Source organism: Globicephala melas, chromosome 18 (genome assembly GCF_963455315.2).
Source record: "Globicephala melas chromosome 18, mGloMel1.2, whole genome shotgun sequence".
NCBI lineage: Eukaryota > Metazoa > Chordata > Mammalia > Artiodactyla > Delphinidae > Globicephala > Globicephala melas.
In genome coordinates this window covers 76,581,334-76,600,233 of record NC_083331.1, presented here as the reverse complement: position 1 = coordinate 76,600,233, position 18,900 = coordinate 76,581,334, and the positions used below count along the sequence as shown (strand labels likewise).

At 56.9% G+C, this 18,900-nt stretch overlaps 1 protein-coding gene across 2 annotated transcripts in view; it reads right to left on the bottom strand.

The window, feature by feature from the left end:
- Nucleotides 1-18,900, bottom strand: part of COL4A2 (collagen type IV alpha 2 chain) — a 177,364-nt gene that overhangs the window by 11,444 nt on the left and 147,020 nt on the right. For both annotated transcript variants that reach the window (XM_030856756.3, XM_060287724.2), the window contains exons 24-39: nucleotides 18,751-18,857; nucleotides 17,545-17,746; nucleotides 17,080-17,139; nucleotides 15,436-15,492; nucleotides 13,639-13,746; nucleotides 12,556-12,777; nucleotides 10,601-10,762; nucleotides 8,508-8,678; nucleotides 7,633-7,776; nucleotides 6,269-6,391; nucleotides 5,863-6,044; nucleotides 4,492-4,555; nucleotides 4,224-4,298; nucleotides 1,903-2,010; nucleotides 1,141-1,248; nucleotides 359-430 (exon numbers count right to left, since the gene is read on the bottom strand). In XM_030856756.3, the coding sequence (XP_030712616.2) occupies nucleotides 359-430; nucleotides 1,141-1,248; nucleotides 1,903-2,010; nucleotides 4,224-4,298; nucleotides 4,492-4,555; nucleotides 5,863-6,044; nucleotides 6,269-6,391; nucleotides 7,633-7,776; nucleotides 8,508-8,678; nucleotides 10,601-10,762; nucleotides 12,556-12,777; nucleotides 13,639-13,746; nucleotides 15,436-15,492; nucleotides 17,080-17,139; nucleotides 17,545-17,746; nucleotides 18,751-18,857 (1,965 nt within the window). The remainder of the gene's footprint in view (nucleotides 1-358; nucleotides 431-1,140; nucleotides 1,249-1,902; nucleotides 2,011-4,223; nucleotides 4,299-4,491; nucleotides 4,556-5,862; nucleotides 6,045-6,268; nucleotides 6,392-7,632; nucleotides 7,777-8,507; nucleotides 8,679-10,600; nucleotides 10,763-12,555; nucleotides 12,778-13,638; nucleotides 13,747-15,435; nucleotides 15,493-17,079; nucleotides 17,140-17,544; nucleotides 17,747-18,750; nucleotides 18,858-18,900) is intronic.

Genomic DNA, 18,900 nt, shown 5'->3' with positions numbered 1-18,900 from the left:
TGGGAGGCGTCTGGGGTGAAAGGGCCCCTGATAGGATTGGCGTCCTTATAAGAAGAGATACCAGAGAGCTCGCTCTCCTTCTCCACCGCGTGCGGACACAGCGAGAAGCCGGGAAGAGGGTCCTCACCCGGACTCTGCCGCAATGGCACCCACCCCAAGCTTCCCACCTCCAGACCTGGGAGGAGTAACTAACTCCCTGTTGGTTGGGACCCCGTCTGCAGCGTTTTGGGGGAGGAGCCAGACGGGACTGAGTCCCCGTGGCCTCAGGGACGGAGCCCGCCCTGCTCCCTGAGCTCCCCGACCCCCATCCAAGTCCCTGACGGCCCACCCGGTCCTCTGCCCCACTGCCATCTGGTACCTGGGGATCCTGGGACGCCTTTGGTGCCTGGCAAGCCGTGTAATCCGCCGATGCCGCGGAGGCCGGGCAGACCTGTGGAGGACCCTCGTGGTTATTCCATGGCGGAGCAGAGGGAGACCCTTAACATAACCAGATGCTTTTTTCTGCTGTGATACGGTCGCCCATCCAGTGTGTTCGAAAGCTGGGCAAACCGGAAGTACAGCAAATACTGTGACATGTACGTCAGTCACTTCTGTGTCACCCAGGAGAACCATTAACCTAAAAACTGGTTTCATGGAGACTTTTTACAGACTCGTTACAGCCAGAAGGGGACTGGGCAGTGCCGTGTGTTTCTTTTCCTGACCCGTGAGTCACCGTACGTATAAAAACGGTGCTGGAACCAACAGCCTGGTATCATTTCCATCCCTTCTGGATTTCCGAGGACCAGCCTAAAGTGGGACTTGGGAAGCAGGCGACGGTTCTTCCTGTGATGCGGGCAGTGAATGTGGAGTCGGGGTGCGCCCCCCTGAACTCTGGACAGGAGAGTGTCCAAGGGCCTGTCCCCTGACCCAGGCCTGTCAAGGCCGGGCCCAGTAACTCCCCAAGCCCCCCAAGGGCTGCACCAGACCTCGCTCAGTGGGGACCCTTGCATCTGTCCCTCTGTCCCGCCTCTGCACCGCCCAGGTGCTGACTGAGAGTCACCCTGAGGTCTCCCGGCAGGTTTCTGTTCATCGTTCTGGGGAGTAAACGCCTCTTTGCAGGTTGCCATTGCTTCGTGTCTGCAGAGAGGGGAGGGGTCTTACCTGGTAGGCCTGGGCTCCCCGGCCAGCCGTAGTCTCCTTTGGTGCCGGGCACTCCCGCCCGTCCCGGCTCTCCCTGAGGCCCCTGCAGCCCTGTCAGTCCTGGAAAGCCTGGGGGACAGACACATCCTTCAGGGGGACACAGGAACCCCGAGGCCTCGTGGCCTCCAGCTCGGGTCCTGCCTCGGGGAGGAACTTTGCGGGAAAGAACCAGCTTCCCTTCCACGTGGCCTTGGACCCCGCATTCAAGTTCAGCAGGGTTAGCGCAGCCTGGCCAAACAGAACAGCTTGTGTATTCGTAATCTCATTCCATCGTGCACATAGAAGCCTGGGGAGAACCAGAGACCCCTTGAGGATCAGCCTGTCTGTGTTCACAGATCCCGGGCAACAGCGAGCAAAACGGCAGCAAGAAAAAAGCACAGAACGAATTCACTCATGTAACGCGGGATCCCCCGTGAATTCTGCAGTTGAAATGCACGAAAGGCAGCCGTCACAGGAACTGTCTAAACATGTACAGAGACAGATGGTGGCCGCACAGACACGGCCATCGGCCCCGTGCCTCCGCTACAGCTGGGCTGGGCTGGACCTAGGGAGGGACAGGTGGGAGGGAGCTGCCTCGCCTGCGACCGCGGGGGGAAAGCAGACGGGCAGAACTGGCCGCCCTTGTTTTGGGACCGGCCGCACTCGGCCTCACTGGCCACCGCACCGTCCAGCCGGGCCCAGGGAGGGCAGGCTGGGGGAAGGTGGTATGGCCTGGGATTTTACCTGTTTGCCCTTTAAGTCCAGGAGGGCCCTGGACTCCTGCCAGGCCGGTGATCCCAGGGAAGCCGACATCACCCTCTGATCCTTTCTCTCCGAAGAATCCCTTTAGACCTGTAACCACAGCCGTCGTGTCACTGGGGCTTAAGGCTCGTCGGGTTCAAGGGGGGCACCAGGTAAAGGATGCTGCCTTCACACTGGTGCTTCCAATGGGAGTGGGGGTGGAAATCTAGACGGCGCCTTCCTCAACTAAATTTCTACCTAATTCCCTGCTCTGAGCCTGTGGTCCGCAGCCTCCAGGCTGGCACCCAGCGGTCTGCGTCCTGGCATTCGCACCCTTGTGAGCTCCACCCACACCGAGTAGGGCTGAACTGCGTGAACACCAGGACACCGTGGACGTGCCACTGTGCCACCTCGAGCCCAGCTCCTACAGATCATCACTGCTTTCACTCTGTCCCCGCTCTGGAGGAAGCCAGCTGCCACGGCATGAGGACACTCAAGCTCGCGGGGAGGAATTGAGGCCACCCGCCGAGAGCCGCCTTGGACGTGGATGGTCCGGCCCAGTCTAGCCTTCAGATGAGGCAGCCCGCCCGACCTCATGACCGGAATCTCACGAGAACCACCCTGTTTCCGAATTCCTGGCCTCAGGAACTGTCAGATAACAGCAGCGGTGGGTGCTCTAAGCCGCCACATTCTGGGCGTCTTGTTAAGCGGCAACAGACCCCTCACCTGAGCCCTTATCTGAGTGGTTTCTAACGGGTGCTGTGCCGGGGAATCCGGGGGGTTAGTCAAGACATGAGATGTCTGAGCCTCTCAGGTCTGGGTCAGGCCCGGAATCTGCCTTTTAGACGAGCCCCTCAGGTGCTTCCCTGCTCATTGGTGGACTTAGAGAAGCGCGGCCTTCCCGTCAGTGACACTGTTCTGTGCCACAGGTTTTGGTGTTTCTGGGACGCTGGAAGATTCTGGAAACTTCAGACCACCCCGATTCTACACAGTCACTTTCGCCAGTGTCTCCTGAAATCTCTGAGGCTCTTCTCAGAACAGCTACTGTCGACGTGCTCGTGGTCTTGAAGAAAACCACCTAAGACGTTCTGCTTGTTTTCTATGGATTACGTTAGTGTTTTAAAATCTGCTCCAAACCCCTATTTACCTATTTCTTCCATAAACGGTCTCCACCACCTCCACCTGGACCCAGAGTCCAGTGCAGCCTGTCTCTCATCCTCCGAAGAGGGACCAGGCCAGAGCCCCCAGTCCCCGGGGCCCTCCCACTGGCAGGCCACCTGCCCGGGGCCCCGGGCCCCTCCCGCCCACGCTGCAGGGGCAAGCGCTGTGGCCGAGCCCACTTCTTACACTGCACTTGTCTTCAGGCGAACGGAACACCCCCGAGGATGCTGACAACTGACACCGCCCCTCTGCGCCTAGGATACAGTCCCCTGGGGACGGACACAGTGGGAGGCTCCACTTCCTGGGCTTCAGTTTAACTAAAAGCTAAACGTTCAAGGGGGAGCAACCATATTTCCTGGGCTGGGGCAGCCTTGTGTCTGGGAATAAAGCCGTCGGGAGACCAAACTGTAGATCTACAGGGAGCCCAGAGGAGTTCATAGGTGAGGTTACCTGTTCCTAAGTGACGGCCCTCCACTCTCAAGCTAGACCGAATGCCCCTTTCCATTCTAGCTCTTTCTCTCAGTAAAGCTCAGCACCCTCCCTGTTGGCCGAACACACGGACAGACTCTTTCCCCCAACCCGAGCCATCCCTAGGCAGACCTGTGGGGTCTCCCAAGCTAAAATCCCAGGAAGGAGGCATCTATTCCAAGTCCCATGGGATATGACACAAGCAGGAATTTTGACCTTGAACTTCAGTGATGCTCAGAGAAGGGGGCGTGAGCTGCCATGCCACGTGACACCCCCTGACATACACAGGGCTGGGGGGCCGCCCCTTGTCTTACACAGTAGAGAGGTCTGACTTCCACTCCCCTTTCACAGTTTGCAAGGGCTCTGGTCACTGTGTCACTTGCTTCGCGCCCTAGGATGTGTCCCAACAGAACAGGCACGTGTGGTACATTTTAGAGGCTGCAGCTCCTCCCACCCACTGAATGTTGATTCTCTCCATCTTCCCTCTCAGGGAGAGAAAGGTTTCCTGACGTCGTCTTAGGCTCAATTTAATTACAAATTCCAGTCTTCCTTACACGTCGGGCTTAAGGGCCTCAAACCATCCCTACATCGTGACCGTGGGCTCACTAAGTAATGCTACGGTCGGCAAGCATGAGTGACGACAGACCAGGGGCCAAGGCTGCGGAAGATGAAGGGGTGGAGAATCGCTCGGGTACCTGGTGCTCCAGCGGTGCCTCCTTCCCCCTTCAGGCCTGGACTTCCTGGAAGGTCTATAGTGTTTCCAATATCACCTGTTAGGTGCAAAAAAGATGGCTGAAGTCAGGTCTTCCTGTGGTTAGTTTAGCAACTTCTATGACGCTACCTTCCTAATAAGAATAATTTGCTTCAAAGTAACTAACAGCACCCACAGGCCTGACGTCCCCACACTGCCCGGGATGCCCTGGATCGGGGATGCCCTGTTTTCACCTTCCCACCAACACTCACCAAAGTCACCGATGGGGCCGATCTCGCCGTGAAGGCCTACTCTCCCCGGAGCTCCCTTGTCGCCCTGGAGCAAAGCCAAACATGAAACCATCTTACATGGCCGTTCGTGAAGTTTGTAATTTTTTTATAAAAACTTTTTGTTTTATATTGGAGTATAGCCAATGAACAATGCTGTGACAGGGGTTTCCCCGGTGGCGCAGTGGTTAAGAATGCAGGGGACACAGGTTCGATCCCTGGTCTCGGAAGATCCCGCATGCCACAGAGCAACTAAGCCCGTGCGCCACAACTACTGAGCCCGCGTGCTACAACTACTGAGCCCACGTGCCACAACTACTGAGCCTGTGCGCCTAGAGCCCGTGCTCCTCAACAAGAGAAGCCACCGCAATGAGAAGCCCGCGCACTGCAATGAAGAGTAGCCCCTGCTCACCGCAACTAGAGAAAGCCTGCGCGCAGCAACGAAGACCCAATGCAGCCAAAAATAAACAAATAAATAAATTTATTAAAAAACCCTGATGCTGTGACAGATTCAGGTGCACAGCGAAGTGACTCAGCCATACGTGTACATGTATCCTTTCTCCCCCAAACTCCCCTCCCATCCAGGCTGCCACATAACGTTGAGCAGAGTTCCCTGTGCTATACAGTAGGTCCTTGCTGGTTATCCATTTTAAATATAGCAGTGTGGACATGTCAATCCCAAACTCCCTGACTATCCCTCCCCCCAACCCCTCCCCCCGGGAACCATAAGTCCGTTCTCTAAGTCTGTGAGTCTGCTTCTGTTTTGTAAGTAAGTTCATCATTTCTTTTTAGATTCCGCATATAATGGATAGCATACGATATTTCTCTTTCTCTGTCTGACTTGGTGAAGTTTGCAATTTTGAAGGGTCAGCGTATCCAGCTGTTCTGCTAAAACCAACTCTCAAGGTTTGCGATGTCATCATTTTGTAAAAAAGTCCTGCAGTTTTTCAGTGCGGAAGCTGGTTCGCACACCTGTTCTTATTAAACTGTAAAGCAGTAATGACGGCAGTTTCATTGAAATATGAAATAAATAACATCAATGACACAGACCATGGTCGTGACAGTGGTAGTAATAATCATGGCTGACTATGCCCTACCCTCTGCCAGGCTTACCCGGGCAAACGTGTTGGGTACCATCTCAAGAGCCCGTTCAAGCCTCATGGCAGCCTGTGAGGTGGGTACTGTTACTGCCCATTAGAGAGACGAGGACGTTGAGGCATAGAGAGGTTCAGTGACTTGCCCAGGGTCGTTCAGCCCGTAAGTGGCAGAACTGAGTCTTGTCCCCCAGGGACCGTGGACCGCAGTGCTCGGCCAGCAGGCCACGGGGAGAGGAACTCACAGAAGATGCCCACTTACCCTACTGCCTGTGAAGCCCGGAAACCCTGAGATTCCGGGGGAGCCGGGCACGCCGGGGAATCCTGGTGACCCGGGCACGCCAGGGAATCCGGTATCTCCTTTGACTCCTTTGACGTAGCCTGGTTTCCCCGGCAGCCCAGGGACTCCTGACAGCCCGGGGATCCCTGGCATTCCGGGAAGGCCTGCAGGGAGACTGAGTGTGAAGTTCTGGGGGGACCCTGCTCCACCCCCCCGGGCCCCCGAGGACCACCCGCCAGCCCCTGGCGCGGACGTCAGGGTGTCAGGAGGGCTGCAGCACAGGAGGTGGCCTGGGCGCTGGGGCGTCTCTGCCACTCTCGCACCTGCGAGGGGCTGGGGTAGGCAGGGGACCCCAGGCCACCGGCTCTGAGGTCAGGCGGGGCCTCACCTTTCAAGCCCAGGTATCCTTTGAGTCCCATGGGGCCTTCATCTCCTTTCTCTCCTTTGATGTCTTTCATTCCCGGCAGGATGATGGGAGGTGGTCCGGGGGGGCCGGGGTCCCCTCGGCTGCCTAGAAGGAAACAGAATGCAGTAATTCCCTTGACCTGTGGGTGGTACAGCTCCCCCAAGGCTGCGAGCTGGGAGCCCAGGTGATGGGAACACCCGTCTTCCTCCACCCTTCTCTCCTCGAGGGAGGGGGGCACAGAATGTCTTGGCCGGAGGGACCACTACTGACTTCAGAACATGTTCATCACCCCAAAGAACCTGTGCCCATCAGCGGTCACCCCCTCTGTCCCCCCTTCCCCAGCAATAGGAACCACTAACCCACTTTCTGTCTCTGCAGACAGGTCTGTTCTGGACATTTCATACACACGGAAGCAGACAGCATGGGGCACAGTGTTTTCAAGTTTCATCCGTGTCGTAGCACGTGTCAGAGCCTAATTCCTTTTCACTGCTGCCTAGTACTCCTTTACGTGGCTATGCCCCATCTTGTTTATCCGTGATGGATACCTGCGTTGTTTCTATTCGGGGCTATAATGAACCATGCTGCTACGAAATCTGTGTATGAGTTTCTGTGTGGATGTCAGTTTTCAGTTCTCCTGGGCGCAGCACACCCAGGAGTGGATTTTCCGGGTCATTCTGTGCTTTTCTTTCTAAGAAACCGCTGACATTTTCCACCCTGGCTGTACCACTGGATGTTCCCTCCAGCAGGGTCTGAGGGTTCCCATGTCTTTACATCCCCATCAACGTTCGTTATTACTAATTCAGTTGTTTTAGAGACCATGGCGATACTTTGAGAATAAGGGTGTCTGAACAAATGTCATGAAAAAATGTGGGTCGTTGGGAACACCCTTCCTGAATCTCCCACCTGGGGTCTTGGGTTGCCCACCCAGGCCAGGGCTTGGACCAGGCTCGCTTCTGGGGGTCACCGTCTCTTTGCACGGGGTGTAGCCGTCTACCTGGACTACCGTGTCCCTCTGTTGCCAAAGGTGCTCTGTCCTTCAGACTTCACCTTCCGCTTCTCCCCTGGCCTCACTTCCTCGTGTGCACCATGGAATACTCATGGTGGGATAGGTTTCTTAGGATGTTTTTGGTTCTTAATGCTGCCTCATTTCCGTTCTCAAGTTCCCTTCGGTTAGCGTCACTCCCTCCTTATACACGGCCAGCGTACTGAAGCAAGGAGGAAGCCCTCCAGTTCCTGAGTTGGCTTCTCTTTTAATAGTGTCTAGTGTTTGGGTTGCTGGAACATTGTTCTAGGCAGTGTCAGGCCGCCGTGAAAGTGAGTCTCAACCTGGCCGAGAGGTGACGTACCTTTCACACCGGGCTCGCCAGCCAGGCCCTTCAGCCCGGGGACTCCAACAAATCCAGTCTCTCCTTTGTTTCCCGGAAGCCCGGATCTCCCCTTGAGCCCGAGCAAGCCTTGGAAGCCGTCCATCCCGGGAGAACCCTTAACTCCTGCAGAGGGAATGAGAAAAGCGCGGGGTTGGGCGTGGCTCATTGCCACGGTGACAGCCCCACTTGCGACGTGTGTGAGGAGATGCTAAGATTCTTAACGTCGGTAGGATTTTCGGGACAGCACTTGCTAAGGGACTGGTCTGCTGCCTGAGGGGCAGAGTCAGCCCGTCTGCCACCGGGGACAAGACGTAAGGCCAATGCAGGCGGACAGACAGGGGGAAACTGGCAGTCGCGGGGTCCGTGGTCTTTCCACCAGTTGGAAAGGGGCCCTGGGACTTGGTGTGATGTTGACACTGCACCCAGCGTGGAAACCTGGCAAAGGGCCCTGGAGAAGGCAGCACGGTGTCTCCAGCTGCAGTCAAGGGCCAGAGAGCCCCACCTCGGGGGGACTAGGCTCCCCCGCGAGCAGGGAACCCTACGCTGGGGACCAGCCATTATCCCTTTGCTTCGGTTTCCGTTCACCACCCGGCCTCCGGATCTGAATCCCGACTCCCGGGGCCTGTCCACAGACCAGCCCCCTGGCAGAGAGCAAGTCCCGCTCTTCGGACAGTCCCTCTCTCGTGGGAAGTTAATAAACTGGCATTTGGGGGCACAGCGGTCACAGCCAGCCTGGGCAGCATCGCCTGGTCCCCAGGGCCCGACGCAGCCTGGGGTTGCGAGGCTGCGCCCTCCCGCAGAGCTGTCCCACCCGCGCCCCACAGGTTAGGTCCCTGGTCGTGTTCTGCAGTCACCTTTGGGGCCCGGGGCACCAGGCATCCCGGCCACTCCTTTGAATCCAGGGCTTCCGGGATGACCTCTCTCACCCTGCCAGCCAGGGTCACCTCTATCCCCGGAGACGCCCTTCATGCCCACGGGGCCAGGGACGCCTGTGTCACCTGGCTCCCCTCTGTCTCCAGGCAGACCTGTCAGGAAGGGGAAGGAAGAATAAAACAAGATGAACAAACTGCACAGAGAAAACACCTCTACGATACTTCTGAGACATCGATAACAATAACTTCTGGTAAGAAAAACGTCTTGGAAGGACAATGGGAAAGTGTAACCACAGAGGGGCGTCTGAAGGTGTGACTCGAGCGTGCAGCACGCCGCAGGCTGGCCTTTCTAAAGAGGTTCTTCTCCGGCAGCCGGCGGCCAGCCCGCGGGACACGAGTCACATGAGACTCTCTCCGCTCGGGCGCAAAGCCACGGAGCTGGAACGGCTGGAGTTACTCGTGGCTGGCGGCCCTCCTGACACCGCTGGGGTTAGGTTCTAGGGGAGGTCCTGCGACACCTGCCGTCCTCATCTCGTTAGGGTGTCAGCAGCTGCCGGCCTGCCCTTCCCCAGCCTCCCCGACAAAGCTCAGCCCTTCTGTTAAAACCCCCCAACGGCTCCCTCACCCTTAGCTGGCATTCAACGCCTTCTGAACGCCGGCCCCATGTCCCTGTCTAGGCTCCCACCCCCTCCTCAGATGATGCGCTCTCCCCCGGCCGGTCTCCTGGGGCTGTCCCTCCTAGGAAGGGCCCGTCCTCCACGCCCGGCCCCTCCCGTCCCCTCCTCCCAAGGCTGTTCTAGCCCACCAGCTCCCCTGCGGTCTCAAACGCGGGGCCCCGCGGTCTGGTTACCCTGCTGCTCGCCCCGGCCAAACGCAAGCTTTCCCGTGGGTAATTCCATCCCCTCCTAAACCGTGGGCTCCATCAGGGAGGGCTCTGGCATGGATTCTGTACACACCATGCTGTGCTCCACGCCTGAGAACAGGCAAGGCCTTGCGAACACTGGTACAGATGGCCCAAACCCGCTGCCCAGGGTGCCCGTTACGGTGAAACCAGTGGGCGGCACAGTGTCACTCCCCCTGAGTGGAGCCCCCAGGTTCTGGACGCGGTCGAGGCCACTCCTGGGGGACGCATCTGGCTTATGTCTGACCTGTGTGGGGCACGGCAGTGCCTTGTGTGGACCGGCTACGGTCCTGGACAGAGCCGTCACCTGATTATGGCAAACGACAGACTAGGGTCACCCTGGACGTTGCCTCATGGATGTCTGGGCCCCTCCCAGCCGCTCTGTGATGCGCTCGGTCCCCCTGCAAGGGCTCCACTGAGCAAACGTCTACAGTTTCGTGTCTGTGCTTTCCTGCTCCCGCCCACCTCGCCCCATGGTTTTCCTGAAGGAGGGTTTTTCCTTTCTTCTCCAAATTTTTCACATTCAGGAAACAAATCACGTTGCCTCTTCAAAGCAGAGCAGATTTTGAACTTTTGCAGCGGGAAGTCTGTTTTCCTAATGAAATCTTACCTAGAACCCTAATATACACAACAGGTACAAAGGAAGGGCAGACTTCTCAGGCTGTTTGATGAAATACATGTCCTGAACCTGTCTGGGGCTGAACTGTGTCCCTGCAGAAGGCAAATGTTGACATCCTAACCCCAGTACCTTGGAACGTGACTGTGTCTAAAGCTGGGCCTTTAAAGAGGTGATTGAAGTTAGTTAAATGAGGTCATGAGAGTGGGTCCCACCCCAGTGTGACAGTTGTCCTTATCAAAAGAGAGACTAGGATGCAGACACGCACAGAGGGGTGACCCTGTGAGGACACAGGGAGAAGACGGCTGTCTACACGCCAAGGAGAGAGGCCTCAGGAGAAACCAGCCCTATGGACACCCTGATCTTGGACTTCCAGCCTCCAGACCGTGAGAGAATAAATTCCTGTCTTCTAAGCCATGCCATGTACGGTACTTTCCGAACCCCTGCAGCTCTTGAGAGGGGGGTTCCTTGGAGCACAGCTGAGAATTCCCCAAGGGGTCAGTGCTGGTTCCGTTGTCAGTGAGGCCCCGACTCCTTGATGGGAGGGTGGATCCTTACCTCCAAAACCTGGGGTGCCCGGCGGCCCCAAGGGCCCTTCCCGGCCAGGAGCTCCAGGGTAGCCATGCTGTCCTGGTGGCCCGGGCAGTCCCGGCTGGCCCGAAGGTCCTGGGAAGCCCTGCTGACCCTTCGGGCCCGGCATTCCCGGCATCCCCTGGCTTCCTGCAGGAATGGAGACAAGAGCCGTGAGGTCAACCCCATGCAGTTCATTGCAAACGACATCTGTCTCCTCAGACCTGTTCTATAAAAACAGGTTTTCCAGGTGGTAGGAAGTCTGTATAAATGACAAGATCTAAGTAACTCATGCTCTCACCCCGAGACAGTTACTAACATCTTGTTATATGTCCTGCTGGCCTCTTTTCTGTTCCCGTAACTATACCTAGAAGCAGATATTTGCACAACTGACACCTCGTTTTAAGTGCAGTTTTAATCTAGGGTTTTTCACTTGACATTATATTTTGAGCATTTCGCCACGTTAAAATACTCTTGGGGCTTCCCTGGTGGTGCAGTGGTTAAGGATCCGCCTGCCAATGCAGGGGATACGGGTTCGAGCCCTGGTCCGGGAAGATCCCACATGCCGTGGAGCAACTCAGGCCGTGCGCCACAACTACTGAGCCTGCGAGCCACAACTCCTGAAGCCCACATGCCTAGAGCCCATGCTCCACAACAAGAGAAGCCACCGCAATGAGAAGCCCGCGCACTGCAACGAAGAGTAGCCCCCGCTCGCCGCAACTAGAGAAAGCCCGCGCGCAGCAATGAAGACCCAACGCAGCCAAAAATAAAAATAAATGAATAAATAAAATTTATATAAAAAAATAAAATGCCCTTTACAAGCACGTTAAATGGCTATGTAAGTAACATCCAGGTCTGCCCACTGCTCCTGACAGGGGCGGCCGAATAGACATGGATACAGTTTCCCGAAACTGATGCTTTGGAAGTCAGAGCTTTTGCCAGACACAATGTTCTCCCAAAGGGCAGGTCATCAAGGTGACGCTGAACGTGGGAAAGCCGCGCAGGCTCGGAAGTTCCTCTGCTGCCGTTTGGTGTCGTTATGCTCAGACTCTTTGAAGTCTGTGGGAAACAGCTACACTTCAAACATCTACCACAAGCAGCCTTCTGTAAAAGAGCTAGGGCAGTTTCTACAGTCGGATCGCAGGAGAGACTGGCGGGCACGTGCTCCTGAGGGTGGGGCGTCCAGCTGCCCGTCGAGAACTGGGCTCGTCCCTCAGTGTCTCACGTGAAGGACGCCTACTGGTTTGACGGCTGGTGTTGGGGAGTGTCACCTCTTGCACCACACAGGGAGCCCCTGTCTGCCTGGGCTTGGGCGCTGGGCTGATGACAGCACAGTCAATACGTAACAGCTGATGCTTCTCTGACGGGGACCCCAAATGGCCTGGTGGTCACCCCACCCATTCCAGCAACACAATCGCATTAAAGCCAGGCATTCTGGGTTCTCAGGGCCCGTTCTGCATGAACTGGGTACGCAAAGCCTTGGATGCCTTGTTCACTCACCAGACAAGAGGCATCTTCCCGCTTTGCTAAACATGCTTCGATGACGTTGTGAACGTTACATTTTTTTAAACCCATCAGTTTTACACCCACGGATTGAGCTGCGTTCCAGTTCATCTCTGTCTCCCTCCCAACCCCTCACCGGGCATGGCCAGCTCCTGTCTTCTTCGCAGAACCGCACACATTCTGCTGAAAGCAGCAGGGAGGACCCCAAGCTGCGCCCCACCCAACTTAGGAAGAGAGCACGTCGGCTAATCTGTACTCGCAGAAGAGCTAAGGTGGCCTGTACACAGCATGACGACCCTGTTCTGAAACCTTCTAAAGAAACGTTGGAACTAAGGGGGAGGAGAAGCGGCAGGACTCACAGCGTCCTGCATGCAGCACTGGGCTTCTCACCCAACCCCAGCAGAGATTTCTGACCCTGCCCCCCTGCCCCTGTGACTTACCCCGGAATCCAGGAGGGCCTCTCTCTCCGGGGGGGCCCTTCAGCCCAGAGTGTCCAGGCAGTCCGGTGTCTCCCCGGGGCCCGGGCTGGGCCCCCAAGACTTCTCCAGGGAGGCCCCTGTCTCCCGGAGGCCCGACTGGCCCCGGCAGGCCGGAGGGACCCGGGAGTCCGTCCAGGCCAGGGCGGCCTACTGCACCTTTGACTCCTCGAGGCCCCACGAAGCCTGAAAGGAAACACAGGGCGTCCCTATAACGAGAGGTCTGCATCATGACATCTAAGCGAGGTACCAGAAAGAGAACACGTGGCCGGGATCCTGCAGGAGGATGTTTGGCTTGTGTGGACTTAGTGAAACCGTCTACGGTTTTGTTTAGATGATACGATTCCCCAGTGCCTGGGCCTCTGCACACCAAGTAACACAGCCATGCTCCCGCACACCGTCTGAGCCGTGACCACAAAGGGACACCTGTGTTTGGGGCCACTGAGTCGTGGGCTGGGGCACACGGACACCCACGCAGGTACTCCCAACTTCTGCTCACAATTCATTACCAGAAACATGTTCATTTCCCTCCATGTACAGCTCAAACGTTTAAGCTCTTTTAGCCACTAAGTGGCTTCCATGATGCTTTGCTGTGGCAACTGTCGAGGAAATGGTTCGAACTGCTGACTCAGACAAGCTGCGAGCTGCAGAGTGGGCAGGCAACGCCGCGAGCAGCCAAACACAGGTGCTCTCTGCGTCGTATCTGGCGAGCGATCCGCAGATCGGGCACTGGTGCCGAGGGCTCAGAAGAGGATGACCTTATGTGCCCTTAGAAGGGTTCATACCCACTAGAGAGAAATCTCTCTGTGCACCTATCTCTTTTTTCCTGCAAGATCTGTAAGTTTCTTCTGCAAAATTGCAGCACAACTTCAGTGAGGAAAACGGCAACATTTTTTAATTTCCCAAGGACAAGAGCAAAAGTCGTCATCAAGCATTTGTCGAAACAGTTTCTAAATGTTAAAAGATGGTCGAGGCGGGGCAGCCTGATGGTACACACAGTCCTTCCCTGAATCTACGTGGCCAAGCGGGAGTCCCACCCTGACTCACCTGGGGGTCCTGGGAATCCCTCTGGACCTGGATCTCCCGGGAGACCCTTGAGCCCTTGTGCTCCGTCAGTTCCCGATAATCCCGGAAGCCCTCTGAGGCCTTTGGCACCTAAACAACCCAAAAGAAACCACGACACAGGTCAGAGCCGCATAAGCCGACCCCAGCAGGAGACGAACAGGAGAGGGTCAAGGCCGGCACCCGACTTAACGTGGCCTCTTAGGAAACGGGGAAGTGACGAGGCTAGGGGATGTCAGCCCTGAAACAGCACCTCTGACAGCTGGCAACCGAGTGTCAGTCTACATGGGCACCTGTCAGTCTACGCCAGAAACAACGAACCTCGGCTCTCATCACGACCTCGTGATCTCATTAACCTGATGATCTCACTAACTTCATGTTGTCAAAACACGTCGAAAGTCCTCTCCCCTCACACGCGATGCATGTACATTCCGGGCTCTGCTCCCCCAGCACCTGCTGAAAACTGTCCCACTGCAGTCTGAGCCCCTCCCCCTAAGAGTCGCCACCACTTCGGGGACAGCAGCGTTCGTGCCTGTGCTGGGATCCACGATGGACAGACCCCTCCGTGGCTCGGGCAGGGAGGGTCACGAAATGCCACGTGGATAATGCGCTCGCTCTCGGAAGGCAATACAGGGCCCTTAGCTCTGCTTCTTGGTGCAGATGACACTTGTGCCTTTTGCCTCACTGTCCCCAGATCCTGTCACCCCTGTGCACCTGGACGACACTCTCAAGATCCGGGGTGCCTACGGTCAGCCAACGCGCGTTTCCAGTTTGGGGGCTGCCTTGCACTGCAGTACTTTACAGTTTACACAGGACCCCAGCTCCAGGGTTACGTGTGCAGTATTCAGGGAACCATCTGCAAACTAGGAAGTGTCTGGAACACCTGCACTGTTCTCATCCAGGCGAGGAGCCTACGTTCCAGAAGGAACAGGTGAGATGCCCAAAGCCCACAGCTGACGAGCGGTGGACCTAGACTCGCACACGGGCTTCTGGCGTCCATGCCGGATCATCTGAGTGACCCCTCCGTGGGGGGTGGAGGCGTCTTCTCCGCCCCGTCCCAGTCAGAGGAGGGGCAAATCGGAAGGCAGACCCCCCGGGCCGAGCTCTGCCCAGCGGTGCAGCCTGAGAGCTCGTCATCCTAGGCTGACTGACACGGCGTCGGCAGCTGTGGTCACTCAGCCCGTCTGTCATCTCTGAAAGGCCGCCCCACGGAGGGGGAGCCTGGATGGCCCCAGACCGGGCTCTGTGACCCAGAACCCTTCCTGAGTCCACATGGATCCTCAGCTGGGTGATGGGCTGTGGCAGCAAAGCCCAGCTCCCAGATCCTACAGACACATTCCTAGCCCTGGGGGTCTGCCTTCCTCTCAGTCAAAACCCGAAAGAAACACTCCTCTCCCGCATGATCCTCTTCTACACCCTGGGACACACGGGGATACAAGGAACGCACAGAGCTGAGCCTCCTCTCTGGGCTTGGGGCGCTGCCATCTCTGCCAGGCTCGGGTGCCTGTCTGTGTCGCAGCTGAGGCTGACTTCCACGTGGCAGGAAGCCTCTCTCTTACCCTAGGGTTCACTAGGTGTCAATCACCGCTCACTTTCCTACACTGATGCGCGGAAGTCGGCTTCTTACAGAAGCTGCCAGTGTGCGGTACGGTACCAAGAATCCTGTGATGTCCAGGCGGGGGCGGGGAGGGAAACGCGGGGTCGGGGGCAGAGGAAGATAGCCGGAGAGGGGAAAGGAAGACACGGACGCACGGAAGAAGGCTGGAAGCGCTCTCCCATTACCTGGGGGGCCGGGGGGGCCCGGCTGGCCCGGCGATCCCTTAGGCCCTCCAACACAACCTGGGAAGAGAGGACAGGGGAGCTGTAGCCACGGTCCACACCCATCGTCACAGCTCTGGACGTGGCTAAGGTCGAGAGCACCGGCCATGAAAACCGGCTGCCTTTTTACCATCAGAGTAATTTAATGATTCCATTAATCTTGATGCTGATGTAACTGTAATTTCATTTGATAATGAAATCAGAATATTAATATAGGAGGCACATAAGTCCAGTCGGATGAAAACAGGTGCCGTGCTGGCAGTGGAGGGCAATACCTCACACAGCCGAGTTCATCCAGGTGGCCTCAACGCGCCCCCCCACCCCGACCCCCGACCCCAAGGCAATTCCCACCGGGGAGGGAGGAAGCTTTCAGTTTCAAAAGCAATGCTGTGACTTCTCCTTTGGGACTTCCATTACTTTCAGAATTAGCAGAGGCAACTCGTTTCGCTGTGAGTCATGCAAAACGAAAGCCGGTGGCAGCCACCTCTGGCTGGTGACGCCGCGCGGGGTATTCTGTTGGACAGAGCACGCTTGCAGGCACAGCAGTCCTCCGAGATGCCCTTTGTGTGTCTGCCTGTGATACGGCAGGGCTCCTATCTTGGCTCGACTTAGCGGCCAAAGAGGGGCTGTGGTCCCCTCTGCCACACGAGGGGTCCGAGGTGCAAAGGCGGACAGCCGAGGCCATGAAAAGGACGGACCCCGGCCGTCTTCAGGGGGCCTGGGCTCTAGCTGGCAGAGCCTCACCCCCAGGGGCCTTCCCGCACCTTCGAGACTGGCCAGCTCTCTGGAAGCTCTGGGGTTGCCGTTCCTGCTCTGCACCCTCACCCTGAGCTCCTGATCTATCCCCACACCTCGCACGGGGGACCCACGGGTCCTGATGCTGCTTCTCCAAGCCCTGGCCTTCATCCCAAACGCCTTACTCCAGACTCAACTGCCACTGGTGAGCTGCCACCGTCCAGATGTTCTGCCGGCACCTTTGACTCCAAAAAAACTCATCCTCTCTGCTCTGCTCTTCAAATCCTGCCCGAGGCCTGGCACCCATCCCCTTGTGTCCTGGACTCATCCCTCTGCCTGGCTTCCCACCTCGGTTTCTAGGCCCCCCTGGCTGGAGACTTGGCCTGTCCGATGGCAGCCGGGTCAACTTCTGGACCGTCCCCTCCCCTCTGCCCTCCCCTGAGCTCGCATCATCTGGGCATCCTCTCCTTATCCGTCGGCCCTGTTCCTTCTAGCATCCATTCATCACTGGACCAAATTCTTCTCCCATCTGGACTCACTCCTCACCCTGCATAATGAGCTAATAATTCAGCTGCCCTTTACACACACAGAGACATATATTTTAGGCGTGAAAGGACTTATCTGTTGAGTTCTTACCAATACTGTAAACAGATGCTTTGTACTGCAGGGACAACTTGGTGACACGAGGTCATCACACTTGCCCTTCCCTGGGCTCTAAGCTGAGGCAGACGGAGCGCAGCTCCAAGTCCACAAGGGTTTCTACTTCTGAGGGCAGCTCTGTGCCCACGGCAGGGATCACGCCAGTTCTAGCATATATTCTACAAACTGAGAGTTTTCAAGAATTCTAAAGCTGCCCGACGGTCATGACGGTACCTGGCTGGATGGTCTCCTGTCCGTCTGCTCCGATGGGCCTTTTCACACCCGTATCACAATCTAGGGGTGAGACAGTGACAGAGTGAGGCAATTTTGCAATAACGGAAAGTGCCTGGCTTTTCCGTGTGTGCGTGTGTGTGTGCGTGTGCGTGTGCGTGCGCGGTGGGAAGGCTGGGACGGGCAGGGCATCAGAGGCCCATTTCTGGACTTCTGTGCTGAGCCTCTGTAACTCCAGCACTAGAGGGAGAGGCCCCACATTCCAGCTGGCGAGAGGAAGCTGCAGTGGGTTCAGAAAACCCCGTGGCCGGGTGTCGCTCGTGTGTGATGAGAACTGATGGTGTGACACCATCTCACGTGACTCGCCCCCGGGGAATTCGCACACTGCCTAAGAACAGCGGGTGTAGCAGCACAGTGTCTCATGACTTTGAAAGACGCAAGCCTGGACACCCCCCCCCCCCACCGTACCTATTTGTCCTGGAGCACCGGGGGTGCCGGGAGGCCCGGGGAAGCCTGGAGGTCCAGGTAATCCAGCATCGCCGGGGAAGCCACGCTCGCCTTTGGGGCCTGGCAGCCCCAATCCTGGGGGGCCCCTTTCTCCTGGAATGCCCTTAGTACCGGGGGGTCCTGGGTGGCCTGCGTCCCCTGAGGGGCCTTTGATGCCATCACCCTGTGAGAAATTTGGTTCATCTCTTACAATACACGTAAACCTCAAAGACAGCCATCTTCCCAGCTACTTTTCCCCGTTCCCTGAATTCTGCGCTCTGGATACAGAGGTGAGTAGGAACTGACAGTCGTGGTCTCACCAAGCCACAGAAGTAAAGGACAGACTTTCTAACAACCATGGACAACACCCTCGAAGACAGTTCTGGAAGGCATAGGAATCTGAGCATTCTTCTCTTTCCAAGCTACCAGCGCCCTGCTTGGACCTTCGTTCTCCGGGGGAATTCTCCAAGAGAACGGTTAGGCACAGATTTGGCGAAATGGGGGCAGGAACACGTTATTTCATTGTTAGGATTCAGCGTTTGTGACCCATCTCCTAGTCAGAAGGGACAACGCAGTGGTGAAGGGAAGGAAGTCTTTGGTTTGGACAAGAAAGTGCATCAGAAATAAGGAGAGACGATGGGACCAGGAGAGCAGGAAGCTGGGAGGCACCGGCCACAGCCGTGTCCTATTCATGGAACTCCTCAGAGCAGGGTGAGGGCAGGGAGGGAGGAGAAGGGGTCTAGTCTCCACGGCCAACCGCCCTTCCCCGTCTGACCCCCGCCTTTCCCCGCAGAAAGGAGGCTGGGGGCTCTGCACCTTATCGCACACAGCCTCTTTCAATGCCGGTGTGTGTCTGCTGCAAAAATGCAGCTGTGTATTTTACAGGTGACCCTAGAAGAAGCGTTCCACCTTCCATCTAGGAATATTCGACCTGGGGGGCTCTCGTTCTACGTGATGGCAAGAGGAATATTTATTTCCTCTTTTTCTCTTAAATGCTCACTCAGGGCTTGGCTTCCAGCCTCACTCACTGTTTCCTAAAAAATATGATTGCTGCCCACGAAAAGAGAACAGGTTGCACTGGGAGGATTTCCTGCTGTGTCAGCACCTCTGATGCTCACATGTTTAAGCATGTGACTGATGGGGATGAGGGCAGAGCCGCCACCCCTCCGCCCCGCCAGCGGTACTCACGGGAGAGCCTGGGAGGCCTGGGAATCCATCCAGCCCATCACGGCCTGGGATGCCGCTGTCTCCTTTCAGTCCAGGCACACCTGGGACACCTGGCTGGCCCCGCTCACCTGGGGGAGGAGTGCCACGTGAGTTGCTCACCCAGGGCAGCCA